Consider the following 23,395-nt stretch of genomic DNA (forward strand, 5'->3'; position numbering starts at 1 on the left):
TGTGATTATCTCAGTCATGAAGGAGCAAGCCCAAACACTTGGCCTCGAGTTTCTCCTAATTCAATCATCACATTCCCTTGGAATGTTTTTTCTCTGACCCAATTCCACCCCCCCATTGGGATATTCCTTCCAGTTCTCTTTTTTCCCAAAATCCTTCTCTCTTCCTTAAACTAGGAATTCTTCTTGTCCCTACTCCCACCACAGGGGCAAGAAATAGTATTGGGGGGACTTGCTGCTGTGCCGCTCTGGGCCATCTTCCCTTCCTTCTGTTTGCCCAGAGGAAGCCATTGCCTAGCATCCCCTCTGTTGACCTAACAATGCCTGTTCCTAGGGCTCTGACATCATACCTTCTACCTGGGCCCCAACCCATCTCACTGCCCACCCCAGGGGCAGCTGATGCGGGGTTATGCAATTCTGGGGATGGTGGTGGGACCATCAGAACAATGGAAGAACCAGGAACCGGTAAGGGACCCCTATGTTGGAGAGTCAATGGAGGGCCTGAGTGGGGGTGGGCAGAAAGCAGAAGTGGTCTCCATTTCCTCGACCTTTCGGATAGCCTGTGAAATTTGATTATTTCCCCAGACCTCTTCTCCTTCCACCCCACACTAAGGAAGGGAATTTCCAAACCTAGTTCCTCAAAACTCAGCAGGCTCCTTTCCCAAGCAGGCCCATTCTTCATTCATTCATTCATTCAACAATTATTAAGCACCCCCTGCCTGTTGAATCATTTCAGTCTGTGATTCTCTGGCCCCTCTGGTTTCATTGCTATCCCCCCACCCACACCCCAGGCCCCAGACCTGGAGAGCTCAAAACTCCCGTCCCCACCTAGCTCAGCTTTCTCTGCTTTCCCCCAGTTGAACTCCACACACATTAAGCGCCTGCTGTACACCTCTCCCTTGAACCCCTGGCTTGAGCTCCCCATCCCCATCCCCTTTCTGGTTCTTTCTCATCCACCCCACTGTCTTCCCTTCTCTCTGGGGGCCAGGAGAGGACCTGGTAAAGGTGGGGGGGAGGCCCAGAGGCTCAAATGGAGGGAGGCCAGAGGGCCCTGGGCATCTTGGGTACTTTTGCCATGGGGCATTTGGAGCTTTCAGGGGATGCAGAGCGGGCCAGGAGCCTGGGGGGGCTGGAGGCCTGTGGGGGTGCCCGCTGCGGGCAGCTCCTGGGCCGCTCACCAGGACCCTGGCTGGTGGGGGCCTGATGGTCCCTGCCCCCTTCTTGTTGGACTGAGGCTCATCCATTTGGTCGGTGGGGGGGATGAGGAAGGGGCCTCTGGGCCACCCTGGCGCCTTCTCCTGGAGCCAGGAGGACGGGGTTCGAATCCAGCCTCAGGCATTTGCTAGTTGTGTGACCTGGGGCGCGCCTCCCACGGGCGTCTCCGGGGGGCTCGGCCCACATCTGGAGCCCCGGTGGCCGCTCCGCCCCCCGCCCCGGGCGGAGAAGTGGGGCGCGGGGGGGCCCTCGGCCCGGCCCTCTCCCCTCGTGGGGGGGCGGGGGGGATGGGCCGGGCTCCCCTCCCCCTCTCCCGCAGACTCCCTGGACTTGGGGCCGACCGAGGCACGTGACTCCCGCGGGGGGGGTGGGCCGGGGGAGGTGGGCGGGGCCGAGAGGGGGAGGGCTCGACAGGCCCCGCCCCCGGCCGCGCTCCGGCCCGGGGGCTGTTCCCTCTTCTGCGCACGCGCGCCCGCCAACTCCCCTCCCATCCCCCTCTGCACCGAAAGGAAGAGGCCGTGGGGGTGGGCGAGGCCCTGGGCGCCGCGGCCTCGGCGGCCTCCGCGGTGCCGGCCGGGGGAGACGGCGTCGCGAGACTTGGCGCGGGCCAATGGGAGGCGGGGGAGGACGTGGCGCCGCGGCTCCCGGGGCACGCGGGCCGCTCGGCTCCGCCCCCCGCTCGGGGCCGCCTATAAAGGCGGCGGCGGCGCGGCCGCGCTCTCATTCGGCGGCAGGGGCGGGGCGGGCCGGGCGTGCGTGCGTGCGTGCGTGCCGGGAGCGGGAGTGCGGGCGCGCGAGGGCGCCTGCGCGCAGCCGAGGGGGCGCGGGAGGGCCGGGCCGGGGCCGCCGCGCCGCCGCCTCACGAGGCCGCTTCCCCGCGCAGCGGCGGCCGCCGGCCTCGTCACCATGTTCAGCTGGGTGAACAAGGACGCGCGGCGCAAGAAGGAGCCCGAGCTGTTCCAGACGGTGGCCGAGGGGCTGCGGCAGCTGTACGCGCAGAAGCTGCTGCCGCTGGAGGAGCACTACCGCTTCCACGACTTCCACTCGCCGGCGCTGGAGGACGCCGACTTCGACAACAAGCCCATGGTGCTGCTGGTGGGCCAGTACAGCACGGGCAAGACCACCTTCATCCGCCACCTCATCGAGCAGGACTTCCCCGGCATGCGCATCGGGCCCGAGCCCACCACCGACTCCTTCATCGCCGTCATGCACGGCGCGGCCGAGGGCGTGGTGCCGGGCAACGCGCTGGTGGTGGACCCGCGCCGGCCCTTCCGCAAGCTCAACGCCTTCGGCAACGCCTTCCTTAACCGGTGAGCCCGGGGGGAGGGGGGACCACTTCCTCGTGCCTGACCTCTGCCCCCCTCCTGCCCTCCCTGCTTCCTCTCTTCTTCCCATTCAGGCTCTCTGTCCCCCAGCCCGGCCCCATTTCTGCCGGGACGCCCCCCCCCCCGACCCTGGGGCTCCGCCACACCCAGCGACCCAGCCCCCTCCCCTTCGGGGAGCCCCCCCAACACATTCCGGGACAGACTCCCATCTCCCCCCACGCCCAAAGGAGAAACTTTTAAAAAACCAAAAGTACAAACACTCCGGCCCCTCCTCTCACTCCCCGGGGCCCCCTCTGTCCCTTTGGTGTCTCGGGGACCCCACCCACTGGGGGGAGGCCTCGGAGGCACTCCCTGCTCTGAGCCCCTCAGTGCCTCTTCCTCAGCCTGGGGGGCCCTTTCCCACTTCCCCAGGCCTTGGATCATTTCTCCCCACAGGAGGCATCCCCCAATTCGTGAGAACATCCCCTTGGGACGTCTGGGACCCCCAGACTGCCCCATTGGGCAGCGAATCGCCTTCACGTTAGGTGAAGTTGTGACACAGTTTCCCACACGACCAGCGCCTTAACTTAACTTCCTCCCTCTAAGGCAGACTCTTCAGTTGGCCCCACTTTGGGATAGGAGGAGTGCCTCAGGGGTGTACCCTGATTTGAGGAAGATGTGGGGAGATGGGGTCCCCCAGAGGACCCCTACCCCTCTCCATCAGAGGTTCCTTCCTCTTTCCTGTCCTCCTTCCCCACAGGGTCTCCTCCCCATCCCTCCAGCCGGGCTTGATCAGGTATAGAAGTAGAAGGGGCCCTGTTCATTCCTCAAGTCTTCGACCCCTCCCTTTCATTTGCTCCCCACTTGTGGCAGCCTGAGACACCCCCCACACCCCTGTAATGACTACTAATCATACTGATTCAGCTTGACAAGTATTCCCTTATTTGATCCTAACGCCACCCTGGGGGAGGACGGGCACTGTTATTATCATCCCTGTGTAACAGATCAGAAAATTGAGGCAGACAGATGGGGCAGATCGCCTTCCAGGGTCACCCAGCTCTGCATTGTGGGGCCCAGATTGAACTTGTGTTTCTGAAGATGCTGCCTTTGAACCTCAATTGATCCCGGTCTAAATTGGTGTCAAGGTTCCTCCTTTTGCCTCCAGGCCTTCCTCAGTAGGGAAGGCCCTGTACCCTTCTCCTTGTTGCTGTTTCTCAGACTCAGGCCTCCCTGCAGCTCCTAAAAGGGGCCCCGGCTCCCCCACCCTGCTTGTGTTCCATCTCTTGGGCTGCCCCCTGCTGACACCCTCCCCTCTTTCCCCAGAGGTGTAGAGTTTCTCTCCATTTGTCCCCATTTTTTCACTCAGGTTGATTCCTCTTGTGCTGGCCAAAAGTCTTGCTGATATTCTGCAGGGCCCCCCTAGACCCCACCACCCCATTCCATGATCTTTTTGGGGTGCAGGAGTCTGGGGGAACGTGCCCTTTTTTAGGTCTGGCTTACCCAAATGCCTCTAGTAATGTACACAGCTTGTGAGATAGGAAGCGATTTTGGCACTTTCTGGCCTTTAAAATAGACCTACCCACTCTTATTCCCGGTGGGGACAAAATTGGGGAGATGCCCTCAGGCCAAACTGGTGTTAGGAGCCTTTGGGAGGGAGGACTCTCCAGAGCGGCAGACCTATGGGGCAGGGAATGGTGGGGATGATGGTCAGTGCTTTCTCTCTCTTGTCCCTTATGGTCTGAGATCTTTGTGGGTTCTAGAGCCATTAGGAGGGGCCTCCTGCTGGGCTGGGAGGCCCCTCTCAGTTGTTCTAAGCTTCAGACTCCCCCCAGTTCTGCCTTCCTTTGTTCCTGAGACCTTGGTGACTCACTTAGCACCCCCTTGTCCCCTCCCCTCCTGAGCAGACTCACTCTGGAGCCCATGGATTACTTGGCATTATTTGGCAGCACCCCCACCCCACCCCACCCCCTGCAGGCAGAACCCCACCTCTTGAGCCAGTGTTCAGCTCTGGACTGAACTTTGTTCTTCTGTCTCTTTTCCTTCTCTCCCCCTTAATCCGCTTGTCAGCATTCTCTCTGCCAAGACTCTGTCTTGTTCAGATTTCATTCATTCTTTCCCCCTTGACCTCTTTTGAGGCACGTTTAAACAGACTGAGGCTTTTCAGAAACTTTGTTTCAGCTCCTTCTTGCTCCACACACTGGGAGTTTTTTCTGAACTAACATCTAAGGTTAAGGGGAAGGAACCCCCCCCCCCCATTTTAGCTGTTAGTGTCCCATTGTCCTGAAGACCCCCATACGAAGGAGTGGAGGTGGCTGGAAGATGGCCTTCTTCCTTTCTATAAGCCGATCATTTCTGTCGGGAAGGGCTCCAGCTTGACTCCTCTCTGGATCCATTTTACAAACCCTGGCAACTGGCTCCCTGCTGCTTGAGTCAGCGGAGAGCTGAGAAAGGAAGATGACTTTTGACCCCATGTCCCTGCCCAGTGTGAGCGCATTCCTTTACCCCGGAGAGGCCAGCTGTCATGGAGGCCCCCAGCCCACTGCAGCCTTGGGAGAGAGGGCTGCGGTGAACAGCCCTGGACTTGGGGCCCCTGAGGGGTGTCAAGGCCCTGAGACCTAGAACTTGGGGGGGGTCCCCAACACCAGAGGTGATTCGAGCCATCCTAGGAATGATAGGAGTCCTTGTTATGGTTCTGGGGCACAGCCTGGGTCTCCTTGGTCTGGGGGCTTGTCCAAGGCTGCTCTCAAGGTCTGGCTGTGCTTGCCCTGGCCTTCCCTGGCTAGCTGTTGTTCACTCCTCAGCTCTTTTGTGGGTCTGCTGGGGTGTGGGCTAACGGGTGCTTAACACCAAAGGGAGCCTCAGATTCCTGCTCTTTGAAAGGGGAGGGAAGATTTGGTCTCCCCTGGAGGGGGTGTCTGTCGAGGATACAAGTTGGGCACTGCCAAGTTAGGACCAGTGAAGGGGCTCTGAGAAGCTGACCCAGGGACATTTGCAGGGGCAAGGAGGGTGTGCCCAAGCCTGGGATCTCTTTCACAGATCTTTTCTGCCGTTTCCATTGAAACTTGGTTCTCCCTATCATCCACCTTTGTTCTGGGCCCATGATGATGCCCAGAGGCTCCTTCTCTGGGGATGATGAAATAGGAGCTGCTGCTTCTCTCCATTCAAAGCCTCTGAAGGGTGACAGGGACTTCCTACCTCCTTCCAGGAACTGCCACTCTAAAGATGAAACCCTTGGGTGGCTTGTGTTGGCATAATAGACTGGCACCCCTCCCCTAAAGTCCTGCATCACAGATTGTTGGGGGCGTTCATTACTAAGGCACCAGAAGGGACGAGCTTCTCTTCCCCACGGTAGGCCTGGCATGTGGGTGGTTGTGCAATGCACTGTGACTGCTTAGAGCTCAGTGCCAATGAGGCAAAGGTTGTGATTTCTGCCCTGTTTGGGGTCACACCTTGGCTAACCCTTGGAGGGTCCCAGAAGTCAGGAAGAATGTGGAATCCTAGAAGAGTAGAAGTGGGGGAGTCTCTCCTTGGGTCCCTGGAGGGCTGGATCTGACCTTGAGCCCAGGGGGCCAGATTCCCAGGGTGGTGGGATCACCATTCGTGATGACTTGGCCTGAAGTTCTGCCTTCTTTTGAAAGAGCTCTTCTTCCAACAGACCAGGGAACCCGAGGTCTGACCTAGTCTGGGGCTAAAGTGGGGGGATGGGCCTGCTGCCAATTTGGTTCCTCCCCCTTTAGCCCTTTCCCTTTAGGTTTGTTGAGATCCACCCCCTTTGCCTCAGCAGCCTGGAAGGACCAGGACGGCCCAGCCCTGGGAGACCAAAGTGCTCAGGGAAGGTCCAGGGCCCCTCTGAAGCAAATGGGGACCTGTCAGCCGGTGCCCTTTCCTTTTCTGAGTCAGCAGCTTTGAGGTTGGACTCTTGAACGGGACAAGGAACGAGCAGGCTGGCTTGGTCTGGGGGTCCTAGCAGAGAGCTGGCTTCATGGGCAGCACTGGGCACTGCTGGCTTCCCTTTCCCGAACCATCCTCGCGGGGCACTTGGCCTGTTTCTGGAAGGAAACCCAGGTTCCTCCTTCCTCATCTGGGGGCTCTGTTGCCAGCTCCACTCTCTCGGTTTCTTGTCTTATCTGGTTTAGGTTCATGTGTGCCCAGCTGCCCAACCCTGTCCTAGAGAGTATCAGCATCATCGACACCCCGGGAATCCTCTCTGGAGAAAAACAGCGCATCAGCAGAGGTAAGGGGGGTTGAGGGGCAGCCCCCACCCTGGCCCAGAGGTGAGCTCCCTCGGGGCTGCTCAAGGGTCTCGACCCAGACAGTGGGCTGTCTGATTGCAAAGGAAGTCCCCAGCCAAGGCTGAGTTCCTAGTCAGCATTCTGAGTTTTATGGGTGATCTCATCTGGGCAGGACCAGGAGAAGGATGTTAGGACCACTGCCCAGATTTTGAGGCCCCGATGAACTCTGGAGCTCCCCGTAGTGATCGGATTCATGGGAGGCATTTGCCAAAATGGGGGTGGAGTGGTCAGAGGAGCATCTTTGCTGTGGCCTTGGAGGAGTTGGGAGTCATCCTTGTTTAACTAAGAATCTGGGGATAGACAAGGTCCAGCAGCCACCTGAGAGAATGCTCTAATTTGTCTCCATTATTCTCTCGTAAACTACTGGTCCTTACTGTTAATTAATGAATTTCTTTTAATTCATCTCTTCTGAAGCTAAATGGAGACATTAGCAGAACTGTATCTTATATGGCAGACCAGGGGGGTTGTGGCAGTGCAGTCCAACTTTCTCTTTTGCACTTTAGCTCGGTTGGTGTGACTGTGAGGAATGCCTACTTTGTTTTAGCTTTTTTCAGGTTTTGCAAAGCTCTTGATAGACATTGTCATTCTAGAGTCACTGTCCTCATCTGCAGGATGAGGAAGCTGGCCCCCAGATTGAGTGACTTGCCTGGGTCCTGGTCTGGGGTCCCTGCTGTGGCCAGGGCCCCCTCCTGACTACTGCCTGTAGGCAGATGGAAGGTCTGAGATTGGGAAACCCACAATTAGGTGTTTTCTCTTCCCTTTTGAGGGGAGGGGGCCAAAGGGCAGCCTAGACCCAGGATTCCAGTGGTCCTCTGTGTTTCACTGAAGAGATGGTGCAGGGCTTTGATTTCACTTGTGGTGGGTTCACACCCAGATCCCTTGACCACCAAGGGGGATGAGGCTTTCTGGACTTGGTCAGGCAGACCCCAAAATGGTCCCTGGGATGGATGAGTTGGGGCTGAGCTGCTTCTGGGAGTTTTCCATCACTGCCTGACTGCCAGGCCTACCCAGTTCCCCTGGCTTACCAGTCTGCAGATCTCAGGGACTGCCTTGGTGGGGATGGTCAGGACAGGAGTTTAAATCCAGACATTTACTTACTGTGTGACCTTGGGCAGGTCACGAGACCCTGACTTCCCTCACATCTAGGCTCATCTCCAGTCATCTTGATCCATATCTTGCCACTGGACCCAGATAGCTTTGGAGGAGAGAGTGAGACTGGGAACTTAGCATAGACCCCCTCACTCAAATTCAGTTCACGTGCTTGTCATGGCATCACCTCCCTGAGGTCAGGGTCTTCTTTGAGAACAAAGGACAAGCACCCTCATTTCTGGGCAGTATGTCAGCTCCTTGACTCAAACTTTTGTTCTTGATGTGCACTGGAAAAGGATGGGTCTGGGCCTGAGAAACAGAGGAAGACCGGGTCTTTACCCAGGGAAGCCCAAGGGGACGTGAAATGGCAGAGGCAGCCCCACATCAATGGTGGTGTTCTCGTTAACCTGACTTGGTCCAGGGTCGCGCCAAGGCAGAGGGCCTCTGTGATCCTCAGCTTGGTCTTCTCCTGCAGTGCCTTTGCCTTCCTAGGATTGGAGATTGGAAACCTCCTCCCTCTCCTATTTTCACAGAGAAGAAAATGGAGGGAAGAATCTGTGTAAGGTCACACAAGTAGAATGGACACCATCTGTTCAGTGTTGGCAAGGACAGAGGTTGCAGGGTCAGTGGGCACTAGGCAGCATCTCTGGGAGCCTCCAGAAATGGACGTTGGGTTGGCTTCCAGCATGTCACTATGGCAGAGTCCAGCCAGTAAGGGCCAAGAGTCCCCTAGTTTGTCCTGGGTTCTTTGCCAAAATTGATACCAGCAACACTTTTCCTGCTCTTGAGGTGGCATGAGTACTGATGTGGCAGTGCTTGTCTGTGTGGCATGTCCTTGGGGTCTGGCTCTGTCAGGTGCTGGCAGACTTGGGGGGAGAGGACTTGGGAGTGGAGTGGGTCTGCCCCTGGAGGGTAGCGCCTTCCCAGCCTGGCTAGCCCAATAACCCAGAAACTGAAAATACCTGCCTGCTCTGGGGGCAAAGATTATGTCAAGTGAAATGGAGGTTGAGCCAGGTCTTGGGTTGCTTGGTGAGAGACATGGGGCACAAGTAGACTGAAATGAATTTGTCCCCATAGTCCTTGATAAGAAAATCCTGCCCTGCAGCAGGTGGTCCCTCATTTATTCCTGGAGATTCCCAAGGCTCCAGCTACCCTTCCTCTTATCTCTTGGAATACTGCCACCTCCTCTCTACTTGGAGGCCTAAGCTGTGGCCCTTTGAAGCCTCCTGAGCCATGGCATCCAGCCCTGTTATTTCTCCTTACATGTCCTTAGGTCTGTCTGCAGACCCCCTACTAGACGTAGGCAAAGAGTGAGCCCCCTCCTTGAAAAGGATCTTTTCTTTTTGTTTTCTTCATTTCCCAGTTGTGTTACTCTCCTTTCAAACAAAGGCACAGCTTGAGGGGTGACCCCCATATGCAGTGGTGCTTCTCCATGCCTAGATTCTGCCACTTCTTCCAAGAGGATAGGAGGGGGCATTGGCTGCTCTAATGAGAGTACTTGAAGCTTATGTCTCTTCATCTTTTTCACAAAATAGGATTTAAGCAATTACTGTGGAATCATTAATGTCAGTGCTTCTTCAAAGTCAGGACAAAGGCCCTCAAGACTTCTTAGCTAGTTTAGAGGGCAGACTTGCAAAGATTAGGCATAGTTTCCCTAAAAATTAATGTTATGTCCTTCTTTCTCAAAGAAGACCACAACATCAGGGAGGTGATACCATGACAAGCACATGAATTGGATTGGGGTTGGGGGGGGATGTTGGACTGAATCTCCAGCCTCACTTTCTCCTCCGGAGCCTTTTGGGTCCAGTGACCAATATGAATCAGGACGACTGGAGATGGCCTGGGAGGCAAGGCCATCGGGGGCAGTGGCTCGGCTAGCTAGTGAGTGTCCGAGATCAGATTTGAACTCCCATCCTCCTGACTCCCAGGCCAGTATTCAGTCCACTTTGCCACCTAGCTGCCCTAAGAATTATCCCTGTGTTCAGGAAATTCATGGGAAAACCAAAGAATATAAAGTGTATTAAAAATAAAAAACAAAACCCTGTGATGCATAGGCATGGGAAAGCTTTTTTTTTTTAATTATTTTTTCCAACTACATTTTTTTTGGCAAGGTTTTGAGTTTCACATTTTTATCCCTTCCTCCTCCCTGTGACAAAGAACAGTCTAATATAGGATATACATGTATAGCTATGTTAAACCTATTTCCATATTAATCATGTTGTGAAGGAAAAATAAGAACAAAAAAGAAAAACCATAAAACAAAACAAATTTTAAAAATTGAAACTAGTAAGCTTTGGTTTGCATTCAGACTCCACAATTCCTTCTCTAGATGCAGATGGTATTTGCTATCACAAGTCCTTTAGAATTGTCTTTGATTATTATGCTGCTGAGATGAGCAAGTGTATCATAGTTGACCATTGCCCAGTGTTGCTGTTCAGTTCTGGTTCTGGTCACCTCGCTCAGCATCAGCTCAAGTGAGTCTTTCTGGGCTTTTCTGAAATGCCATCCCTCATTATTTCTTATAGTGTTCTATCACATACTTGCACCAGTTTGTTCTGCTATTCCCCAGTGGATAGACATCCCCTCAATTTCCAATTCTTTGCCACATGTTTTTGTGGCAAATATTTTTGTACATGTGGGTTTTTTATCCTTTCTTGTGATTTCTTTGGATTACAGACTTAGGAGTGGTAGCGTAGGATCAAAGGGGATGCACATTATTATTGCCCTTTTGGCATAATTCCAAATTACTCTCCAGAAAGGTTGGATCAGTTCGCAACTCCACCAATGGTGTATTACTGTTCCAGTTTTCCCATGTCTCCAACATTGAGCATTTTTCTCTTTTGCTATCAGCCAGTCTAATAGGTGTGAGGGTGGTGGGTGTTATCTCAGAGTTTTTGTTTGCCTTTCTCTAATAATGATTTAGAATATTTTTTCATATGAATATAAGTAGCTTTAATTTCTTCATCTGAGAACTGCCTGTTCATATCATTTGACCATTTATTAATTGAAGGATGATTTGTATTCCTACATATTTGACTCAGTTCTCTATAAATTTTAGAAATGAGTCCTTTATCAAAAACACTTGCTGTGTAAAGTTTCCCAACTTATTGCATTTCTTTTAATCTTGGTTGCATTGGTTTTATGTATGCAAAAACTTAAATGTAATCAAAATTATCCATTTTGCATTTTATAAAGTTCTCTTTCTGCTCCCCAGATCTATGGAGATCTGGCAGATCAAACTATTCCTTGTTCTCCTAACTGACTTCTAGTATCATCTTTTATGTCTAAATCCTGTGCCCATTTTGACCTTAATCTTGATATAAGGTGTAAGATGCTAGTTTAGACCTAGGTTCTGCCATGCCAACAGTTTTTGCCAGTAGTTCCCCAGCAGTTTTTTAAAAGAGTAAGTTCTTATCCCAGAAACTGGAATCTTTGGATTTCTAAAACACTAGATTACAATAATCATTTTCTACTATTTCTTTTGTGCCTAATCTATTCTGCTCATCCACTACTCTATTTCTTAGCCAGTACCAGACAGTTTTGAGTGACTGCTGCTTTATAATAAAGTTTTAGATCTGGTATGGCTAGCCCATCTTCTTTTACATTTGTTTTTTCATCAATTCCCTTGTATTCTTGACCTTTTGTTCCTCCATATGAATTTTTGCTACTATTTTTTCTAGCTCTTTAATTTTTTGGTAGTTTGATTAGTGTGGCATTGAACTAGTCTTTTAATTTCGGTAGAATTGTCATTTTTTATTAAAATTGCTCAGCCTACTCTGAGCAATTGACATTTGTCCAGTTAATTTTGATCTGATTTGTATTTTGTTATTATTTTCTCAGAGTTTTTGAGTCCATCTCGGCAGGTAGAAGTCCAAGTATTTTATGTTGTCTATATTACTTTAAATGGGAATTCTCTTTCCTTCTCTTGCTGCTATGCTTTGTGGCTAGTATGTAGAACTGTTAATGATTGACTTAAGTTTATTTTATATCCTGCAATTTTGCTGAAGTTGCTCATTATTTCAAATAGTTTTCTAGGATTGAAGTAGTCCATCATGTCATCTGCAAAGAATGAGAGTTTTGTTTCTCTGTTGCCAGTTCTAATTCCTTCAGTTTCTTTTTCTTACTGCCAAAGCTCACCTTTCTAATACAATATCGAATAATAGTAGTGATGCATCCCCGATTCACCCTGACCTTATCGGGAGTGCGTCTAGCTTATTCCCATTACTTATATAATGCTTAGTGATGATACTGCTCGTTGTTTTAAGGAAAACTCCCTTTATTCCTGTGCTCTCTAGTGGGTTTAATAGGGAAGACTATTTCTAATGTGGTAAAAAAGTAAATCAAAAACCAAATGCTAGCATTATTCACCATGGGGAAAAAAAAATGGGAAGCCTTTCCCATAAATAAAAGGAATGCGGCAGGAAGGCTTCCTTTCCCTGCTGTTTGCATTAGCAATAAGACTGACAAATTAAAGCATAAACTTAGGCAAAGGAGACAAAACATCCCTATTTGCTGCCAGTGTGATCGGCTTACTAAGAAAATGACACAGACTCTGCCAAGAAGCCAGAGCCCTGCTTCCCTGGAGGGGCAGGCCACTGAGCAGACCCTCATGTTTGGGTGGGCCATGCTGGGACCCTTCCTTTTGTTCTGCTCCTCGATCCCCCAACAGGAAACGAGAACAAGATGAATAGTTCCCATATCTGTGGCCCAGCCCCCCTCCCTTTGCTGACTAATCTCCCCCCAGAGCTGCTGGTGTTTGCATTTGGCCAAATGGCCCCTCCCCGGGATGGGAGAGCAGGTGTTTCCCTCCCAGAGGTCCCTCCAATGAGAGCCTGGTGCGTGGCTGAACTCTGGTATTTCTACCTTGTTCCCTGGGAACAACATCTCCGGTCTGGCCCTCAGAGCCCTGGCTACATTGGGGCTGGGGGGTGGGGGGGGTGCTGGCCCTGCTAATCAGGAGCCTCCCTCCACCCTAGATCTGCCGGTTCAGGGTAGCCAGCAATGTAGGCAGGAAGTACTGCTCCACCAGATAAGGTGGAGGCTGCCCCCGGCCCAGAGCCACCAGGATGCCGTGCAGAACAAAGCCTTGGTGGGGGCAGCTTCACGTTGGAGGTGAGAGAGCTGCTGGGGCCTGGGCGTCCTCGGATGCACAGTCATCCCAACCTGGTTCCCTGAGCTACCTTGCTTCAGGGCTGGCGTCCAGAGCTTCCCCTTCGTGGGGAGGAGTGATGGCAGAGGAGGCTAGCATGGCTCCGAGATGAAGGGATTGGGATCAGTGACCCTTGGGATCCTTTCCAGTCCTGGCAATGATGACCTCAGGTTTCCCATCTGTTCAGTGGTTTAGCTCCACCATCGTTGAATGTGTCGCCAAGGATATCTGAAGGATACTTGAAGGAGCTGCCCCCTGAGCCCAGAGGATAGGAGTGATGGGGGCAGGGGCAGAGAAGCTGGCCCAGTCATGTTGTCGATCTTGAGGTATCACCCACGGCAGGAGGAGGCTCTATAGAAGGCCCCCAGGAAGCAGAGCCTGGGACTCTGGTTCTGTCATTACCAAGTGAAATGAGTGAAAGCCCTTGTTTAGAATGGGAACATCATGTCCTTGAGCGGGAGGGCTAGGGAAGTACCTGGTCTGGACCACCTCAGGGAAAACCCACAGGAAGGGGTCAGGAAGAGCCTTGGATCTCGTGTCCCCACCTTTAAATAGATGTGTGAGTTGCTATAGCCAAGCACCCGTGTGCTGGAGCTTTGTCCGGAAACTGCCCTTCAGAGGAAAGCCTCGACGTGAGGGCCCTCGGAGCATCTGACACCACTGGGATTTGGAGATGGGCATTTGTCTCTTGGGTGACAGCCTGGTCCACAGGTGCCCCAAGGAAGACTTGGGCTGCAGGGACCTGACGGCTGGCCGACTGGGCCCTGGCAGCCCTTGGGGAGGACAACTCCTTGGACCTTGGGCTCATCCTCTTGCAGATGAGCTCCTGCTCCTCTTCTCAAACATTTCCTCTCATGCCATTCTCCTGACCATCTCTGCTCCTTGGTTATTGGCATTTGGGACCTCGGGGCTCTCAGATGATTGGAAGCACCCTTGCCATGGGAAATAGGCTGGCCAGGATGGCTATGCCGTGGCGGCGCAACTCTTCAGTACAGAAGAGTCCCCAGGGTCCATTTGGATGCAAGGTAGCCTCTCCTTCAGGCACAGGTCAGCTGCTGCATCCACTTGGATCCCTGAGCCCACCCTATTGGAGGTCCCATCTTAGTCCTGTCTTCCTTCGAGCCTCCCAGGCCTGGGCGTGAGCTGGACATGCATGTTCCTGGTCAGGAGAAATGGCCAGGCCTACTCTCCTTGAATGGCAGGAAACTTCCTATTGTTTCATGTCCTGGCCACATTGGGGTTGGAGGAGGGGAGCCTCGACCTTGCCTGTCCTCCCTGTGGGTCCTGGGGCCAGACCCAGATGCTGGGAAGCAAGACGGTAAGGGGGGCAGAGATGAGAACAGTTCCAGTTCCTCCCCACAGTGGTGGCCCCCCTCACACAATGCCCCAGCCGCAGCCTGTCATCCACAGCATTGGGCTGCTCTCACCTGTTCTTGGCCGGGCCTTCTCTTCCCACTTGGCTTCTCTGCAGAAGGATCAGGTATCAGCCATGTCTCTTCTACTATGTCTGAGTAAAGCATAGCCAACGGCAGCATTCTGGCAAACAACTGTTGAAAGAAACCATTTTCGATGTAACCAAACAAACCACAACTTCCTATTTGGGCCCCTGGAGTCCTGTCCTGTTTGGTGTAGTGTCTGTCATTCAAGTTGAGCAGATATGGCCATCCTTTGTTACTGAACCTGACCCCATGTGTCTGGGCGACAAGCCCTTCTGGTGGCCTTGTCTTTCCTAGGGACCATGAAACCCTGCCTACCACAGGAGGCCTGGGCTCCTGAACATCCCTGGCCTCAGAATTGGATGCAGCTCTCTGCCACATGTTGATAAATTTCTATCTATTTAATAACTGTGGCACCCCCACCTACCTGAGGAGGGGAGCTGCTTACTGGACATGGGCCAGAGTGGTTCTCAGGTGCTGCTTGGCTCCCCACTCCTGGCCCTGGCCCACTTCTCCAGGCTTATTTGTCAGGACTGGTCTTCTGGGCTCCAGGTCCAGCAGGACTGGCCACTCCTCACAAGGCCATCCTCTTCTGAGATTCAGCCCTGGCTGTCCCTTCTGGCCAGCCATCCAGGCTACCCCGGGGGGCTTATCTAGTTTTCAGAGGTCTCCTTGGCCCCTTGAAGTAGAGTTAGTCTGGAGGTTCAGGGTTGGCTCTTGCTCTCGAAGATTTCTCTCTCTCAGCTGTCTCTGATTTTAACTCTTGTCTCTCTGTGTCTGTCTGTCTGTCTGTCTTTCTCTCTCTGCCCATCTGTTCTCTGTCTGTCTCTCTCACCTGCCCAGGTCCTTCCTTTGCTTCTTGCCTGGCCGAGGGCTCAGGACCAGACTGAAAGGGGTGAGGAGGGGTCAGTTCCAGAACTGGGTTGCGTCTCTTGGTTGTCCTTCCTCCAGACTGAAGCTGAACCCCTCTGGAGACAGGAGGATCTTCCTAGCTGATCTGAGGCCTGGCCACCCTTGGCCATAAAATGCCTGGTGAACAGTGTTTCTGCCCCCCACCCCCACCCCACAGCCTTCTTCAGGATCCAACTTTTTGAGGACTTGGACTTGGTGGTCATTCATTGCCCCCAGCCTCACTCTCTTCTCGGCCTGTGGCAGACTAGCCCCTGCCCTCCTGAGCTCATCTTGCCCAGGATCTCGCTCTCCCAGTACCTCACCTACACAAACAACAGCCTTTTTTAGGCACCTCATGTGTGTTAGGTGTAGGGGTATCCAGATGAGGGGTTCAGATGGGGGAGTAGGGCTTCAGCTTTGTGTCTTGTAGAAGGAGGAGGGAAGAAGGAAGAACAGGCAGATTTAGTTCCAGAAAGAGCCAGCAGAACCTGGCCGCCACAGCCCCCTCATCACAGAGGGTGGAGGCTGCAGGCTGCAGGGTGGGTGGCTTCCCCATGAACACTCTTGCCCTTTGACCCCCTTACTGAAAACTGTTTCCTAGGGGGCCTGGCTGAAGAGGCGGGTGTTCCCCCCAGTCTTATTCTTTAGACACATCTTGTGTTAACTGTTTATCTTAGAAACTTGTGATGCGGCGCCAACACTTCTGGCCTGGCCCACTTGACTTGGGTCCAACCTGCTTAGCCCTTGGCAGGGCAGAGTCATTGGGGGGGGGGGGGCAGAGGTCCCACCTGGTTCTGTGACAGGGGCTCAGCTTTCGTGTCAACAAATGCAGGCCTTGGTGTGCCCATAGCTGCTGCTCTCAATGAGCCTTCACCCCCATTCCTCTCTTCTCTCTCTCAGTGTTGGTTGAAAACTCTGCTCCCTGCAGCCCCTTGGGGCCCACTTAGTTCTACCAGGTCTGTGCCCCCAGGGCTCGAGGGCGGAGACTTTCTGGTTTGTCCAGGGTCATCCCAGCTGGCTTTGTGGCCCCAGGAGGCTGGAGAGGAGGGCAAGGAAGAAGCCTGTTCCTTGAGAAAGCCTCAACTGTGTGCCCTTTGGCCTTACTCCATGAGTGGTCTCCCCCACACCCCATTTGTTGAAATTGTTCACAAATTTTAAAAGATAAGGCAGTCGGAATACTATATTCCAGGATAACTCGCATTAAAGGACAGAGGGGGTCTCAGCAGCTGGGCTCAGCACTGGCCCTGATAAGGGCTCTAAAAACACCCACAGTATGCTGGGTGTTGCCTTGGATAGAGCCAGTGAGCCTCCTCGGGGTTCTCTGACTGGCCGGCCAGGGTAGGAATTGCTGCCCTTCTTGGGGGTCTCTTGCTTCTCAGGTGTCTCCGCATCACCCCAGAGGGCTAGTGGGAGTCACTCGGCTGTTGTTGGCAGAGTCCAAGGTCAGGATTCTTTTCAAGCCGTCTTTCTGCTCATCCCTTAAAGAGGAAGAGGCTGAGGCATGTTTCTGGGGGTGGGTTTCAGGGGCTGCTCCTTTAAGCTGGAATTGAAGAGTTGGGGAGGGGGAGTCCCCTGAAGACTCTGTCCCCCATGAACCCTAGGACTTAGGAGTTGCTGTGTTTGCAGAGCTAGCATTCTATGTAGCGTCTCGTGGGAGCCTTGTTCCAGAGGGTTTGGGGGGCGGGTGGCTGGAGGATGGATCCCTGGAGTTGGGTGGTTGGAAGTCTGAGAGCTGGGCAGCATCAGAGGCCTTGGAGACCAGGGTCCTCCAGCTCCAGCTCTGACCCTATTGCTCTTCTGTTTTATAGAAGAGGAAACTGAGGGAAGGGACTGACTTGGCCACAGTCATTCAAAGGGTCGGGGCAGGGGTGGGGTCTCCTAAATATTGATTCTTTTTTCCATTGCCTTGGTTTCTCAATCTTCCTTCCCCATCTCCCAGAGAGCAGAGCTGTCCTTTGTAAACTCAGAAAAAGAAGGGTGTGTGTGTGTGTGTGTGTGTGTGTGTGGTGTGGGTATGTGGAGGCAAAACGGATTTCTATACTGAAAAAGTCTGGCAATACCAGCCATTATGTGGGGGGGGGGGGCGGAAGGGGGTCTTTTGGAGGCACTTCTGTCGGCTTGCTTTTTCCATGGGTTGTGTTCCTGGCCCTGCCTGCTTCTCTGCACGGTTCCTTCCAATGACCTCATTGCCCTGAGCCTCTGTGTTCAGCCAGTTTCCAGTTGAGGGGCATCTACTTGGCTCCTAAATCTCAGCCCCTCTGAGTGTCAGTGGCCTCTTGGAGGCATAAGCCTAGGAGGAAAGCTCTGGCCCCACCTGCTTTTGTGTAAGTCATTGTCCCAGTGCGCTCCCCATCCCACATACCCTCCTCTGGTGGCTTGTTGGCTCTGTCAGTTTGCCAGCTGTGACTCCAGATGCCTCCTGTCTGGGTTGTTTTTTTTTTTTTTTTTAGGTTTTTGCAAGGCAAACAGGGTTAAGTGGCTTGCCCAAGGCCACACAGCTAGGTAATTATTAAGTGTTTGAGACTGGATTTGAACCCAGGTACTCCTGATTTCAAGGCCGATGCTTTATCCACTATGCCACCTAGCCTCCCCCTGTCCAGGTTTTTGACGCCTACCCACCCCTTGCATTTCCTTGCCCAGGTTATGACTTTGCAGCTGTCCTCGAGTGGTTTGCTGAGCGCGTAGACCGCATCATCCTGCTCTTTGATGCCCACAAGCTGGACATCTCAGATGAGTTCTCTGAGGTGATCAAGGCTTTGAAGAACCACGAAGATAAGATTCGTGTGGTGCTGAACAAGGCCGACCAGATTGAGACGCAGCAGCTGATGCGTGTCTACGGGGCCCTTATGTGGTCCCTGGGCAAGATCATCAACACCCCTGAGGTGGTGAGGGTCTACATTGGCTCTTTCTGGTCCCACCCCCTCCTCATCCCAGACAACAGGAAACTCTTTGAAGCTGAGGAACAGGATCTCTTCAAGGACATTCAGTCTCTGCCCAGAAATGCTGCTCTCAGGAAGCTCAATGACCTGATCAAGCGAGCCCGGCTAGCCAAGGTAGGCTCAGGGAGGACCCAGGGGGGAGGCTGAGACCCAAGAACTGGGGCACCAGACCCTACTTGGCACTTTTCACAGATGGGTGCCATGACGAGTCGGGGTTGTGTCTGTAATTGTGTAGAAAGTTGGCACTAGCCCTAAGTGGTGACCCTTTTAATGAGTGTCCGCTTGGATGGAGATTAGTTACTTGGTGTAAGTTATCAGCTGAGGGGCAGGGGGGGGACAGAAAGGACACGTGGCTCAAGTCACCTCACAGTCAGAAGGAAGGGCTGAAGGACAGACTGGACCATCTAGGGTAGGGGACACAGCTTTTCATTCCCTTTGCTAGATAAGGAGAGGAAGTTAATTTGGGGTCCCAGGCATCTGTGAGAAGGGTCTTCAGGGCTGTCATGGACCCAGACCTAGGACCATTTTGACCTGGTTGAAGCCTATGACCTTTCGAGGACCCCTAAACTCGAATCCATTCCCCCTGTGGCCTGTAGGCGGCAGAGCCTGGCCTGAGGTTACTCTTAAGCCAAACTGCCCCACCACCCAGGTGACACCCATCCTATTGGCCAGCCACAGTCAGCGGGAGGAACACAGACCTGCTCGGTCTGGCCCAGGTCATTGTTTGGCAAGACAAAGACTAAGCCATCTAGGTGCTGGGCAGTCCTGGGAGGACATGGCTTTGTCTCTGCCGGGCGTGCCTGTACGCGAATGAGTCTGCCTTCTTCATGGCAGAAAGCCCAAGTGGAGGGATTAAGGCCAGGGTGAAACCAGCTAAGGGATTCCTCCCACCCACGGAGCTTTGACTCATCTGGTCTTCCCAGGCATTCCAGATTGTCCATGTCTCCTCATCTCTAGCCCTGGTGACTTGACCCATTGTCTCTCATTAACTGTGCCTTGCCCTGGGGTCTGACACAAGTGGCGACCTGGTCTGCGGCCCCATGGGGATGTTGACTGTGTTCCTGTGTCTTAGGTCCATGCATACATCATCAGCTCCCTCAAAAAGGAGATGCCCAACGTGTTTGGGAAAGAGAGCAAAAAGAAAGAGCTGGTCAGCAACTTGGGAGACATCTACCAGAAGATCGAGCGGGAGCATCAGATCTCTCCCGGGGATTTCCCAAATCTTCGGAAGATGCAGGTAGGTCTGCATGGAGGGGATGCCACAGGCTTGGTGGCTCCAAACCCTGAGGTCCCAGAGACTCCTATCTAAGCCCTGACTTGGTGCCGTGGCAAAGGGAACCCTGCCTCAGGAGCAAGCTCCACAACCCGGCTAGGCTCAGCATGGCACAGGCTGACCCATCCATTATGGCCCTAGGTTTCTCCCTTCCTTCCATTTGTTTTAGCTAATGAATAGAGAGTGGCATGCCTCTGGCAGGGGCAGAACTGGTCTTGGGAGTCCCTGTGGTCCGAACAAAGTGGTTTTGGATTCAGACCATGGCATCCCCGTGGTTGGCTCCACATTTGTGGTACGTCCCTGCCAAGCCTCATTCTCGTTTTTCTGCAGGAATTGCTGCAGACTCAGGACTTCAGCAAATTCCAGACCCTGAAGCCCAAGCTCCTGGACACTGTGGATGACATGTTGTCCAAAGACATCGCTCGCTTGATGGTGATGGTACGCCAGGAGGAGGCCCTCATGCCCTCACAAGCTGTGAAGGGTGGTGCCTTTGATGGCACCATGAATGGGCCCTTTGGCCATGGCTACGGAGAAGGTGCTGGAGAGGGCATCGACGATGTGGAGTGGGTGGTAGGTAAGGACAAGCCCACCTACGATGAGATCTTCTACACCCTATCTCCTGTCAATGGCAAGATTACCGGTGCCAATGCCAAGAAAGAGATGGTGAAGTCCAAGTTGCCCAACACAGTCCTGGGGAAGATCTGGAAACTGGCTGATGTGGACAAAGATGGGCTGCTGGACGATGAGGAGTTTGCCTTGGCCAACCACTTGATCAAGGTCAAGCTGGAAGGGCACGAGCTTCCTGCTGACCTGCCCCCACATCTGGTACCTCCCTCCAAACGGAGGCATGAGTGATGCTGTCTCTGCCCTGCTGAGGGAGCGTGGCCCTGTTCACCCCTCAAGGGTCCCCAGGTGCATCAGAAGGTCAGGGGGAGGGGATCCCATTCTCAGCGCTCCCTTGCCGTGTCTGTTCCGTAAAGACCTAACAGATGGGTTTTGCAGCTCTTGAAAAGGAAAACCACCATTTAAAACAAAATTATTCCAAGCCTGGTGGGGAGACAGGGGCAGCACTTGTCAACGCTGGAATTTTGTGCACAAGAACTATGGATATTTTTAATATATGAAGTTAGAGGCAGTATTCTTTCTTGTTCCCTATCTCCCCTGTGTCTGCCCCTCCGCCCCAACCCCATTAAGTCCAACAGAAGAGACCCTGCAGCTTCCCTCCTGCTGGCTGTCTAGACAATGTACCCAAAGAGCCAGACCCCAGGTCTATGGGAGTAGCCCCCCCATCCTTTCCTGGGTTGTTGGTCTCCCCTAGGCCAGCCATGATCCCTGGGGAGATACAGGGATGGAGGGGGCCTGTCCCAGGTAGCAGACCTTGGGCATCTGAAGTCCATCTGCACACTGGTCAGGAATTGGAGCGATGCTGAGCCAGCTGCCCTCCGTCTCAGTTTGTGGTACTCGTGCCTTCACCCACACCTTGTCTCCAGCACTGTCCCCACCACTCAGGCCCTGTCAATTTTTTCCCCTTCTGAGACTTCACCTGGATCACACCAGCTTAGATGCTTCAGGGGCTTCCATTCCCCGCCCCCCCCCTTGGAAGCCCCCATGGGTTATGTCTATCAAAGAAAACCAACTAATGTTTTTTTTTTTTAATTAACTTCCAATTCTGAGAAGTTTCTAGCCACTTGAGAACAACTCTGTTCTCGACTCCCTTTCCACCAACCTTTAAGAGAACAGCTGTGGAGGCTACTCTGGTCTGGCAGTCTTGAGGGCCTCCCCTTGGGGTCCCAAGAGTCTGCTCCTTGGGGGTATGAGAGAGGATGCACCAGCCATCTGCACTGCAGTGACTGAGGGGGAGGCCTGGTCTGCTCTCCCTGTTTGGTGGGTGGACCAAGGGAGCAGTTGACCTGGTTCTGTCTGCTACTGAGGCCCCTCCCCTCCTGTGCCCCTAGGATCAGGGCCTTGCGAGCTTCAATGGGGTGACCACAGCGGTCCTGGGCTCCCGAGACCCTGTCCAGGTTGGGCTTCAGGGGATTCTCTGCCTTTGCCTGCCTCCTGCCAGATCCAGTCACCTCCAACTGAGCTGGCCTCCTCATTCATAAGGGCTTAGGTGTGGGTGAAGACTGGGGTGGGGGGAGGATACTTATCTCTCATAAAAGGGTCTTATTTATACTCACATGTGGAAAACCTGAAAAAAAAAATGTTTTTCATGCATTAAAAAAAAAGTAAAAATAGTGCCCAAGCTGTTTGGTAGTGATTATTTGCAGATCTCTGTGACCACACTGGATGCTCTTGACCTCTTCCGCTGTTTTTTCCCTTGCTGAAATGCTGGGGGCCAGGAATCTGTTTTACAGGCCAGCCTCCTATTGAATCCACTTAAGAGGAGAGGGGGTAGAATGGCCTCTGCACTCCAACCCAGCTTGGCTCTCAGTGGCCTTAGATGGAGGGAGGATAGCCTGGCTCCCCGTGGGCTTAGGGAGATGGCAGCCTGCTTCTCCCCATGGTCTTAGGTGGAGGGAGGGTGGCCTGGCTCCCCCATGGCCTTAACTAGAGATGGTGACCTGCTCCCCCCATGGCCTTGGGGGGAGGGGGAGGGATCCCCAGGGAGACATGGCAAGTCCTACCCTGTGTTGGGCCCTTACAGACAATCTGGCTCCAAGCTAGGCCCCCGAGGGTCTGTCAGGCCTATCACCCTTCAGAAACTCGAGATATTATCAGGAGCTTAGCCCACATATGTGACCCTTTTGTATGATCCATCACTAATTATAGCATCCTAATGATGGCTCACTAATCGTGAGTGTAGGGTGGGTCTGAAGGAGCTGCCATGATAAAGCAGGGAAGGGAGGGGCTGTGTCCCCATTCCTCAGATGAGACAACAGAGGTGTGTCGTGCCAGTCCCGAAGCACTTGGGGCAACAGCCCCGAGCTCTGGGGAGTAAAAGGCAGGACCCATGCCACAGATGGTCAGAAGATTAGTGACCTCCTCAGTCATGCTCTGGTTCTTTGGGTGGACGGTTTGGATGTTTGTAGACAAGAGACCAGGTTTGATTTGAGTGGGAAGAGCTGGAGGTGAGGCCGGAGGGATGAGATGTTAACTCCATGGATGCCGCCATGTCCAGTTGACTTAGGTCCAAACCATTTATGTTGGAGCAAGCTGCCCTGCCAGGATGGCCAAGGGCCTGTGCTGGTGGGCACCGCTTGTTCCCGAGGCCCCTCTGCCTACAGAGACATTGGGAAGAGAAGGAACATGCTTGTCTGCCATGACAGCTGGTCACGTCCATCCGAGCCCCTAGAGTTGGCCGACTGCAACCTGAGCATGGGTCGGGGGCCGGCGGCAGGATGGCCAGGACTTCAAAGGGTCGCCTAGGCAGCTCTTGGGATCTTGGAAGCAGTCTCACCCAGCCCAGGGGGAGCAGGGTATGAGATCCCACCCTCCCTACCTCGCCCAATGTGCCCAGTGCAGAAAGGGTACCTTGGAAGAAATGCCCCTTCCCAAGCTAAGCTTAAGCTGCCAGCCTGGTGACCTTCAACACGGTGCTTCACCATTCTACCGACCTCAGTTTTTTTTTTTTTAAGGTTTTTGCAAGGCAAACGGGGTTAAGTGGCTTGCCCAAGGCCACACAGCTAGGTAATTACTAAGTGTCTGAGACCAGATTTGAACCCAGGTACTCCTGACTCCAGGGCCAGTTCTCTATCCACCTAGCCACCCCTCAGTTTCTTCTTTGGCAAAACACAAATACCAGAGGGGTGAATCCACAACGTGCATTTTTGAAGATTTTTTCCCAATGCACCAAAATCCACTTCTCCC

At 53.5% G+C, this 23,395-nt stretch overlaps 1 protein-coding gene across 1 annotated transcript; it reads left to right on the forward strand.

Moving 5' to 3' along the window:
- Positions 1–351: 351 nt before the first annotated feature.
- On the forward strand, positions 352–21,848 carry EHD1 (EH domain containing 1). Its single transcript, XM_074231135.1, has 6 exons — positions 352–462; positions 2,096–2,522; positions 6,653–6,750; positions 18,014–18,426; positions 19,385–19,549; positions 19,916–21,848. The coding sequence occupies exons 1-6, from the start codon at positions 444–446 to the stop codon at positions 20,438–20,440; spliced, it is 1,647 nt and encodes a 548-aa protein (XP_074087236.1). The 5' UTR covers positions 352–443; the 3' UTR covers positions 20,441–21,848.
- The last annotated feature ends 1,547 nt before the right edge of the window (positions 21,849–23,395 follow it).

This window comes from Macrotis lagotis, chromosome 3 (genome assembly GCF_037893015.1).
Source record: "Macrotis lagotis isolate mMagLag1 chromosome 3, bilby.v1.9.chrom.fasta, whole genome shotgun sequence".
NCBI lineage: Eukaryota > Metazoa > Chordata > Mammalia > Peramelemorphia > Peramelidae > Macrotis > Macrotis lagotis.

Coding starts and splice junctions, on each gene's coding strand:
- EHD1 (XM_074231135.1), top strand. Junction 6,751..18,013: donor AAAACAGCGCATCAGCAGAG/GTAAGGGGGGTT, acceptor TTCCTTGCCCAG/GTTATGACTTTGCAGCTGTC. Junction 19,550..19,915: donor CAAATCTTCGGAAGATGCAG/GTAGGTCTGCAT, acceptor GTTTTTCTGCAG/GAATTGCTGCAGACTCAGGA.